At 57.3% G+C, this 10,696-nt stretch overlaps 2 protein-coding genes across 2 annotated transcripts; both read left to right on the top strand.

The window, feature by feature from the left end:
- Positions 1-1,788: 1,788 nt before the first annotated feature.
- cid13 (Poly(A) RNA polymerase cid13) lies at positions 1,789-5,803 on the top strand (the record flags this gene model as incomplete). Its single annotated transcript, XM_036643962.1, has 6 exons — positions 1,789-2,785; positions 2,850-2,921; positions 2,972-3,190; positions 3,240-4,664; positions 4,745-4,831; positions 4,878-5,803. 6 exons carry the CDS (start codon positions 1,789-1,791, stop codon positions 5,801-5,803), a joined length of 3,726 nt encoding a protein of 1,241 aa, XP_036490891.1.
- A 1,877-nt stretch (positions 5,804-7,680) lies between these two features.
- CGCS363_v012112 (uncharacterized protein) lies at positions 7,681-10,407 on the top strand (the record flags this gene model as incomplete). The annotated part of the gene is made up of 1 exon (XM_036643961.1): positions 7,681-10,407. One exon carries the CDS (start codon positions 7,681-7,683, stop codon positions 10,405-10,407), a length of 2,727 nt encoding a protein of 908 aa, XP_036490892.1.
- Between the last annotated feature and the right edge of the window lie 289 nt (positions 10,408-10,696).

The raw sequence follows: 10,696 nt of genomic DNA, 5'->3' as shown, positions 1-10,696 counted from the left end.
ATCCGTACGGCGAGTACGGCGTAGATGCGGCGAGCATATTGCTGCAGATGTGACTGCATCGGCGAGGTGACTGAGGGGAGTTGATGTGCGTAAAGTGCCCAAGGTGCCTTAGGGTTGCTGCGGACCATGAACCGCCTGCTGCGCTGCATCGCGCCGTACCTTGCCTGCGTGACGACCATGTCCTGAGGGATGGGATGCGTGTGTGATGTCTGTCTGCTCTCGTTTGCTGCTTTATTGCTTGTCTGCCCTTCCTGCAAGGCCCCCCGCCATCCGCTCTCGGCTTTCAAAGCCACGAGCATCACTCTTGACCTCATCAGAAGGCGCGCTCTCAGCTTCCCTACGAACGACGGAAGTCCTCGATACGACACACGGTACGACACGGTTTGACACGACAGCCAGCGGCCATCAGAGGCTAGCATCTGCCCTCCTCCCGTCTCCTTTAGCAGCCTTGCCGTGATCCAACCGGTACCCAAGGCGCCGTTGGCAGGTACCTGACCGTGCTGACCTGACCTGACTTGACCTTCCCCTACCTCACCTATCCGCACCTTCCCTAGGCACTTTACCCAATAATTACTCTTTCCTTCTCAGCCAACCAGCCAGACAGAAGTACCTCCCAGCCCTAGCTGGGCCACAAGATACATCCGTTCCCCTTCCACGCCGCCTGCCCAGTCCCGCACGCACTCTACGGCGGTACACGTCCGTTTCCACCGGTCCCACGTCCTCTCCTCCTCTTCTGCCCGTTCAGAATACTGCCACCACCCTTGCCGTACCTCTCTCTCCTCTCCTCTCCCCTCCCCTCCCCCCCGGTGGTGACGAGGTGAAGGTACATCCACCACACCCCCAAAGCCCCAGCTACTTGTCCATGAGGTACATGACCTTACCAGACTGCGCAGGTACTGCGTACTAGTAGGCATTGCATGCTGAGAGTGTCTCTCTGTGTCTCTCTCTATGCACCTTCCTTGCACCCCCAAACGAAACGCTCCCCTTCCACCTCTCTTCTCTCTTCCGGGAACATCATTCAGTTCTCTCACTTTTCTGAAATTCGGCCTCACTCTTGCATCCTCTTTTCCTGTTGCTACTCGTGCCCTCGACAGACCAGCAACTCCGCCTCGTATCGCCCCCTAGAACAAGAGGACGTGGGAGACTGAAGATCAGCGCGGCAGAGCGAGCAGCAACAGCAGCAGCAGCAGACCGTGTCGGCTCGCGGTGCACCCCCTTTAGACCCTTTCCCCCCATCGTTATTTCGTGGTCCACTGCCCGAGGCACCCCCCGTCCAGTCCTGTCGCTTTTGGGCCAACGTCCCCGATCTAAACTCCACACCCATCCTTTCGCCTCCTTCCACCGACGACATTCTCTCTCTTCCTCTTCAGAGGACCACCCGCCGCACCGCGAAGAGTCCTTCCTCTCCAACAAAACACCACACAACTTTGTCGAGTCGAATACACCGTCCCCCGCACATATTAATGCCTACTGTCGACTCCTTTGCACGCCGCTAGCAGCATTCTACTTGTGCCAGCCACATTTGCCCAAACCCCGAAACTCTCAACCTTCCACCCCCTCGTCTGCCACCACTGGAGCGAGATTCGACCACGCTGAGCCGTGTCTACCTCCTCGACTGTGTCTTGACCACCCGCCACCCTCGCTACCTCGCCCTGTACCTACTCTCGCCCCAATCCGCTCCCGACGACTCGGTTGACACGACGTCTTGATCGAATTTCCGACGCCCTGCTTCCGCTTCTGCCACCGCCGACTCGCCCTCGTCACGGAAGCTGAGCCAGGACTCGCTCCATGGAAAGTCGGGCGACAACCGCAGAATCGAAGCATACTTATCCGTCAAGTCCTTGGCTACACCAGCCTGCGATATCCTCGAGTAGCGCAACGCTGAACCCTTGCCACTTCGTCGACGCCTCGTCCCGCGTCCCCGCCCAGGTCGATTTCTGGCCCCTTCTTTTCCCTCAGCAAGCATCTGTCTACCAAGCGCAGTTGCTGCACTACACCAATCTCGTCTCTCCGGGACGAGGAGGCGGCTTGCAACAACCACAACCGCTTCCTCAGGCGACAGTGGCGGCTCCTCACATTCAGGCGGCCCCCCGTTCTCGATCCTCCTCCAAGGTGTCGAACAAGGACCAACCCGCAACAAAAGGCACCCAAGGAGGCCATGGGAATAGAGTTGTGCAGAGCAAAGACAAAGGCGATCGTGCTGTCATAACAGGCAAGGACGCTCCGCCCAAGATGCAGCAGCCATCTCAGCCGGAGCTTTCGCATCCTCTGCCCGCTCGCCCTGGGGCGCGCCCTACCAATGGCCAATCCCACTCCAACTCGATGCCCTCCACGCCTCAACAACATGCTAGGAACTTCTCGTTCGAGTCGCGCGAGCCATCGCCTACCGCAACAAATAACCACTCACCCCGCTCTGCTTACTCCGAAACGAATAGCAATCTTCCCTCATTACGACCTCTCCCTCCTCGTTTGGGCGGTTGCCAATATGAGACGGCGCAGGTAAACTCGAGAAGGAGAATGCCCTATAGTTTAGGGAGCGACAAGCTTGAAAAGACGAACCTTGAGAAAATCAAGAGCAAGCTGTCGGAAGATGAAGAAAGGAAGTTGACCACAGATATGCGCGAGCTCTACGACAGGTTAATACCGACTGAGAAGGTCGAGGAGAACCGCAAAAAGCTTGTCGTCAAATTGGAGAAAATCTTCAACGAGGAGTGGCCGGGAAATGACATCCGCGTCAATCTCTTTGGTTCGTCGGGTAACCTGCTTTGCTCCGATGACTCCGATGGTTCGTACATTTCTTCTTATTTCCACTCACACCCATTCAGGCCTCAACACTGACCCGGATGCAGTCGACATTTGCATCACGACACCATGGAAGGAGATGGAGGGCGTTTGCATGATTGCGAACCTCCTCGCAAAGAGTAAGCTACTTCGTCCATGATTCCCCAGTCATTTCTAATCGTCTCTGCAGAGGGCATGGAGAAGGTAGTCTGTATTTCCGCCGCGAAAGTCCCGATTGTCAAAATCTGGGACCCCGAACTCGGCCTCGCATGCGACATGAACGTGAACAACACTCTGGCCTTGGAGAACACGCGAATGGTGCGCACTTACGTCGAGATCGACCCACGAGTGAGGCCACTGGCGATGATTGTCAAGTACTGGACACGGAAGAGGATCGTGAATGACGCTGGTATGACTTGTCTGCTACTGCTTCAATGCGCACCTACTGATCGAAATAGCCTTCGGCGGCACACTCAGTTCCTACACGTGGATTTGCCTGATCATCGGATTCCTGCAACTCCGCGACCCGCCAGTCCTTCCGTCACTGCACCAGCGACAACACCAAAGGCTCCCTAAGAAGGGTGGGCCGGAGAGCGCGTTTGCCGATGACCTCGACAAGCTTCGTGGGTTTGGCGACAAGAACAAATCTTCTTTGGGTGACCTTTTGTTTCAATTCTTCAGGTTTTATGCGCACGAGTTCGACTACGAGAAGAATGCCATCTCGGTCCGCCTTGGTAGGAAAGTGTCGAAACAGGAGAAGGGATGGCATATTGGTCTGAACAACTTCCTGTGTGTGGAGGAACCATTCAACACTGTTCGCAACTTGGGCAACACTGCAGATGAATACTCTTTCCGCGGCCTTCATCTCGAGTTGCGACGAGCATTTGATCTGATCTCGGAAGCCAAACTGGATGAGTGTTGCGAGCAGTACGTTTACCCCAAGGAGGAGCCGCCAACTTTCCAAAGGCCCGCGCAGACTTCGCGTCCGGTCATGATTCGCAGTTCTTCGCAGCAGCATTCTGGCAGAGGAGGTGGCCGCGGCAACTACCGGGGCGGTCGTCATTCTAACAACTTCCACCGCAACGGAAACTCCAACCGGAGAGCGTCGTCGAGCGTTGCCTATGATACTAACACAATGTACATGCCGCAAGTAGCAGTCACACCGCAGGAGCTCGCCTGGTTCACACAACAGCCGTCAGCTCACCAGCTTCAGTACCCCGCGCTTGTGAGTGCAGCCATGGCCGCCCAATTACAGCAGGAAAATAACCTTCGCATCCAGCTCTACAGCCAGTCCCAGGTATACCAGCAAGTACAAGCCCAGATGGCTGCGCAAATGCATGCTGCACAGAGAATGCAAAGCTCCAACGCAAACTCGCAGCAGGGCTCCGAGCGATCTAGGACCAATTCGTTCGACAACCCTCCCCTGAGTGCTCCCATCGCTGCTCCTGAGTGGTACAGCATGTATGGTGGTGTTCCCTTCCCCGCTACCTACTACAACCAGTCTGGATTCACGTACCCATCCTCACCTGCAACAACCACGGCGACACCGGAGTACCGTCGAGGATTGCAAAGGTCTTCAGTGACAACGGAATCCGGCAACTCGACGTCGGGAAGCTCGCTGAGGTCTCAATCGCAGCCAGCTTCGCGGTCTGGCCCAGCAGGACAACAGGCGCAAGGCTACCCCGGCTCCAGCACGCCAACGAATGGAAGCTCGCATCCGCCCCGCCAGGCCAATGGAGTTCCGATCCCGAGCTTCATCCCTGACGACGCTGATTACGACGAGGCGCCTCAACGGCCTGCAAGCAACTCACCAAACTCCGACGATGGAGCTGCGTACTTGGGCTACTATGTTTCAGAAGCATCCAGTCCAGCCCGCTCTCAAGGTGCTCCCAATACACTTGCCTTGGGGGAACTTTCACAGCCAAGTCAAGGGCGCCGAAGACTTTCGACTGAAGTCCCGCAGACCATATTGGACCGCCGGATGCGAAGAACGTCACGCTCACCATCCCCTTTGGGCCATGCTCGAACCTTTTCAACGAGCACGTCAGCCGTGAACGGGCAGTCATCAACTCCTCCCATCGCTAATGGACGGACAGCAGCAAGACCGTTGGTGGTCAACGGGACGGGCTCTTCTCTACGCACGAGCTCTACTCCCTTCCAGTCAGCCCCAGTACCCGATGCGACGCCGGCCGAAGACTCATCTAGATCGTCTCAGGAAACCCCACTCCAAGCTCAAGGCTTAGGAATTAGCGGTTTTACTACGGACCAGGTTGATGGTCAGTCTTCGTTTCGGTCTGAGCCTGTGAAGACACCTATTTCAGAGCGTCCCCCAGTGATTGTCAACGGCACGACCACACCCTCATCGATCAGCAACACTGCTGCCACGGCCTCGCCTGCTTCAGCGCCTCGACCTGTCGACGACCCTTCGTTTCGCGACAGAATCGCCTTAATGAATCAGTATGGGTGGTCACAGCAAGCTCAGGCGTCGCCGGAGGTTCCCGTCGGAAACCAAATTTCCCTGCAGCGAAGGGCTATGCGGCAGCAAAGTGGGGTGATAGCACCGCTCGATCTGGCGACCAGGGAGAACAGGATGAACGGCCATCAACTTAGCATTGATGCTCAACATCTCTCACCCATCAACGAGACACGTTCGCCTTCTCCGACAGTCGTGAGGAAAGGCGACTTCCAAGTGAAGGGTGATCTGCAGAGTGGCCACGCAGAGTCGACCCTGCCGGCTCACAAAGACAAGGGTCAGGTTGTGAAGGAGGCCAAGCAAAGTCAATCGACGCAATCGTCAAAGTCTCAGTCGTCAAACGCGCAGCGCCAATCGGGTCAGCCCGCAAGAACAAACGGCAACCGGGAGAACGGCCATCGCGGCGGCAAGAACGATGGTCATGGTCACGACGGAGGATGGCAAAAAGCTACCAAGGGTCGAAAAAAGGGCGATGGGAAGAACCAAGGCAACGGATTTGTCTCCAGCGAGCTGCCGCCCAAGCATGACGCAGATCGTAAGGGTGGCTAAAGAAATGGATAAGCTGGCAGCTCACGAGCAAACATTGTCGTGGGAAGCCAATGGGTGACGAAAAAAGCAAGCATTGCTTCGTTGGATATGGTCTGAAAGTCAGGAGGAGCTCACTCGGCGACCTTGGTCATGGACGCGTTGGACACGACTGTTCTGGATTGAGGGAATGTTCCCTGGCAGAAAGGCCAGTGGAAGTGTCAACAGGCAACGGCTGCGTTGAACGAGCCGCGAGGATGGAGAGGTGCTGTAAAAAGCGCCTTCCGCAGCCTCGATCATCAGCACCGGGACAGGCCTGATGGCGACTACGATCATCGAGGACGAGCGGAACGGAACCAGCAAAAGTTACGGATATCAGCGGGCCAGTGCATCTCTAGGGATTGTGCAGTGCTTGATCGAGCGTCAAAAGTCGTATTACTATGGCTCAGTCGTCATTTTCACCGATAAAAAGGTTGCAGGGGGGTCTTTCGCGTTATACCTGGGTGGCGGGTCTGATTATTTGTCTCATTGCATCTGCGGCAACGGTCTTCGGTATGGGTTACGGTTCAGGCATGCGTTATCAAGTTTCTTTTTGTCACAGAGTCATACCATTGGGTGGAAAGGTACATGAAGAAGATGCAAGAGAAGAGGGGGGTGGACGTGGATAGTACGAATGCTGTGTGTCCCCAGACGGCTGGAGACTGTCGCAAATACCCGACGGGGGAAGGCTGAGCTCATGTCTCCCAGAAAGGGGCAGAATGGAGAAAAATCCAGCATGGCCGCATTATAGGGGCGGAAAAAGATATCAACGACTAGTGTCAGTGTAAGCAGATAGACGGGAAGCGTTAAAAGACATGATTTGAAAAAGCCACCACGAGGATTTCTGTAGGGCACCAGCAGGGGGCGACTCATGCGGCAGATCTTCATCAGTGCCTCGTATTCTTGACGTCGAATCAAGATTAAGGTCCCACAAAAGAAGCACACGAAGCCATCACGAGGTGGTTGGTGCCGTGTCGTTTGTACTCTCCCAAAGAGCTCAGGGCGCACCTGCCAGTCGGTCTCGAAATTACGTCATCCGGACGTGTTTCCCCAGGTCCCATCCTCAGCCTTACACCGGCTGGCCCTGTACAGATCGATACCTTATGTGCCGTACTGTGTGTGCTCGGTGACCGATCCCTGCTTGACACAGCCAGATCCGACGGCCCCCAAAACGTCTCGTATTTTCGGCAGCAGGTGCCTGGCGGCCCAGGAGGCGGGAGCGCGCTGTCGGCTGCAGTCCATGAAACACAATCTGATGTCCGTCTGTTTCGCTGCGACTGTCTGGTGTTGGAAGCCGAGTGGGAGCCGTTCCCTTGGGATGCAGTGGTTTGTGTGGCCGAGGATGTGTTTGTTTGACGAAGATGGGATTTAGGATAGTGTTCTTTGGCGGATGGTCAGGTTACAAGAGATTGGATTGAATGGATTATTGAATTTTGGTGTTTGAATATCGAGAAATGTCCAATGGCAGGATAGCTGTGGATAGCTCGAAGGTTATTAAGACAAGTTGTCTCTTGTTCAGAGTCATTAACGTTCACCAAAATAGAAGGACTTAATTCAATGAAGAAGAAAAAAACGAAAAGTTTCTCAAAACCAAAATCAAAAATCGAGAAGTAAGAGCAGCGAGCTTGACTCCTCATTTCCACTTTTTCTCCCAGACACAGAGAGAGAAAGAGAGGGAGCACGTGTGTGATTAGACCGCGCCGGAAGGATGCGCTAGAGTCCGGTGCTTAGTCCCGGGGATGAGGGGAGCTACCAAGTAGAACGGCAGACCGCTAAAGACCAGCAACCCCCACCATCGTTTTCTCGATGATTTCGACCCCCGACTGCGCAGCATTTCCTCTCATCAAGATTTCGTGTCGGCGATGGCTTCCGCAGGGCACCAGCAGCACTACCGCAGCCACAGCAGTGCTTCCAGCGGGTCGGTCAATGAGGCTTCGTTTAATGGGGCGCGCTCACCACACCTCGGCAACGACGACGACGACGACCACGCTCACGCCGCCTCCGACTCTGGGATTACTGTCGCCGAGTTGAAGGCCAATTGGAGACAGATCCAGGAGCTCACACGATGTGTCGGCTCGACGCTCGACGAGAGGGGGTGCGATGCCGCGTTTAGGGAGTACGCCAAGGTCAAGGAGCACGCGGAGCTCTGCCGGTCTTTGTTGCGGCGCCGGCGGCGGCGGACGTCGTCGTCTGCGGACCGGGCGGTTGTCGATCCGCGGTCACCGCTCAGCAGGAGGAATCTGGCTCTGTCTTGGAACGTGGAGCCGGATGAGGGGGAGGAGCATATGGAGGCGGCGCCGAGCCGCGAGGCATGTCTGGCTGCGATCCGGGACTGGAAGGCGTGCATGGAGGCGGTGATGGGCGCGCTGCGGGCGTCGCTGGCGGCGACGTATCGGAGCCACGAGCCCGGGGCCACGGCGGAGATGACGGAGTCGTTGTTTAGGGACGTTGACTTTCGGGCGTCTGCGATTCAGGAGATGCGGAGGGCGAGGATTGACGGCGGCGGCGGCGGCGGGTTTTCGAGGGCGAAGTACGACGTGCGGTTTCGGAACCTGGACCGCATGGAGAAGGAGGCTATTGAGATTGCGAGGGTGTTGCAGAGCGGGGAGGCCGGCTGCGGGTTCGATGACGGGAGGGCGGGAGAGGTGGAGGAGGTGGTGATCTCGGCGGCCGGGGACGCTGTGCTGGAGTTCAACAGCGGCGGGGAGGTGAGGCGGTTCCGGGTGTCGAGCGCGATGCTGGCGGAGACGTCGCCCATCTTTGAGAGGATGTTCACGGGGCGGAGGCGGTTGGAGGTCGGCCCGGGCTGGGGCAAGGACGACGCGGACCTGGAGGGGGAGCTGCCGCCGCTGCCGCCGACGGAGGGATTCGTGTGCGGGGACGGGAGCGTGGCGCGGCTGTACCGGATGCCGCAGGCGGAGCGGGACGAGGAGGGGGCGCTGGGGATTCTGCTTGCGGCGGCGCACATGCGCAACGAGGCGGTGCCGCGGGAGGTGAGCTTCGCGCGGTTCGTGGCGGTGGCGGAGGCGTGCCTGCGGTACCGGTGTACGAGCCCGCTGGAGCTGGTGGTCGAGCACCGGTGGCTGCCGCGGTGGATCCACATGGGCAGCGAGGAGATGCCGGACGGGATGCTGGTGGTTAGTTTTGTGTTTGGGTTCCGGCAGCTGTTTGCGCGGATGAGCAAGACGACGGTGTTGAATTTGAGGAGTGAGGAGGAGTTGAGGGCGAAGAGGTGGCCTGAGAGGGTGAAGGAGAGGGTTTGGGGGGTGAGGGAGGTGAAGATGGGACAGGTTGAGGGGGTGTGTAGGGAGGCTTTGAGGGAGTACTTGAGAGGGCCTGGAGGAGGAGGCGGCGAGGAGGAGAACGGGGGGTTGAAGGGAGGCGTGGACGGTGATGGGTGGAGGGGTTCGGCGGCGTTGAGGGGGCGGACGAGGTGTCCCAGGGGCAGTCAGGCGTGTGACGCGATGAACCTTGGGTGGTTGATGCTTGTGTTTGGCGAGCTTGGGCTTTTGGAGACGGTCATAAAGGAGAGTGTTCTTGGGGATGCGAAGCGGCCGGACAGAAGTCTGGCGGAGCTCGTCGAGTTGCTGAGGACCATTGAGAGCCCGCCGCAGGCTATTCATCGGGGAGGTCTGTGTGACCCGGCATCAAGGCTGAGGGCCGCTGTCAGCGATGTGTATAACAGTGTCTCTGGGCTGACATTGTTTGAGGTCAGTGGACGGGCCCACGGATGGGGATTGAGTAGGCATCGATCCGGTGAGGTGCAGGCGGTTCTGCAGAGAGGGCTGAAGGTGGTTGGGGAGGTGAAGAGGCCCGAGGAGCTGAGGCGGGTGGAGGAAGATCGGGAGGCGGAGGAGGCGAGGGGTCAGTCTGGTGTCACGGATGATGTGAGGTTAAGGATCCTAAGGGGGATGGAGAGTGTGGACGACTTACATGCTGCCGCTTTGGCTGACAGGGCGTTTTATCGGGTGTTCAAGGAGAACGAAGGGTTGTTGATGAGGAGATTTGTCAAGGCGCATCGGAGGAAGACGTTGATGAAGCTGACTAGTATGGATGTTATTGGAGGCGGAGAGCAGAAGGCGATGAAGGGAGAAGGGGACCTACTGAAGTTGGAACGGGAGGCTGAAGCCGAGGCAGAGGCTGCGACGGTCGTCGACGGACGCGCACGAGAACGTGATGGGGTTGATGATCTGGTGCTGGGCTTCGGAGGGCTGGACATGGAGGACGAGGTGGATGAGTTGGTCAGGGGGGTAGAGGTCCTCGGGGTCCGGGTGGACGAGATGGAGAAGGTGCGGAAGGCCGCGGCCTCGGCGCCGCCTTTCCCGAGTGCGCCGGCGCCTTTCCATCAGAGGTCTATGACCTGCGGCGACTTGACGACCGAGAGGATGAGCGATGAGGAAGTCCAGCGGATACTGTGGCCGGACGATCCTTTGCCCGTAGCAACACGGCCGTCGGTGAAGGATATGAAGGAGAAGTTTAGGAGGAGCGATCCTGCTTTTGTCGAGGAGAAGATGCTGCTAGGAGTGGAGGGGAAGCAGCTGGGCATTGACAGAGATCGGAGGGTCGGTCTTGTGCGGGATGGATGGTAGCGTGGTTTTGGTCATGTTGGTATGGGCCTTTCATATTAATGAGCTCACGAAGTTATGAGAGGGGCAACGGCTTGGGCACAAGTTTCACGAATTACGATCATGAGGAATCGAGAGGTTGCTAGGAGACGGGCACACGTAGGTGTGGACATGCGAACTTGCACATAGCACGGGGGAAGGGACCGTTAACTCTTTACAAGATAACAGTTACACAATTCATACTTCCACACAAGAAACTTTCTTCCGCTCTGATTTAGATGATTCGACTAGCTCAAATGGGAGAGTAGACTTC

The sequence above is a fragment of the Colletotrichum siamense genome (genome assembly GCF_013390195.1).
Source record: "Colletotrichum siamense strain Cg363 chromosome Unknown KSG_Cg363_contig08, whole genome shotgun sequence".
Taxonomy (NCBI): domain Eukaryota; kingdom Fungi; phylum Ascomycota; class Sordariomycetes; order Glomerellales; family Glomerellaceae; genus Colletotrichum; species Colletotrichum siamense.
Note: the sequence above shows the minus strand (reverse complement) of the source record. Positions and strands in the feature narration are given on the sequence as shown.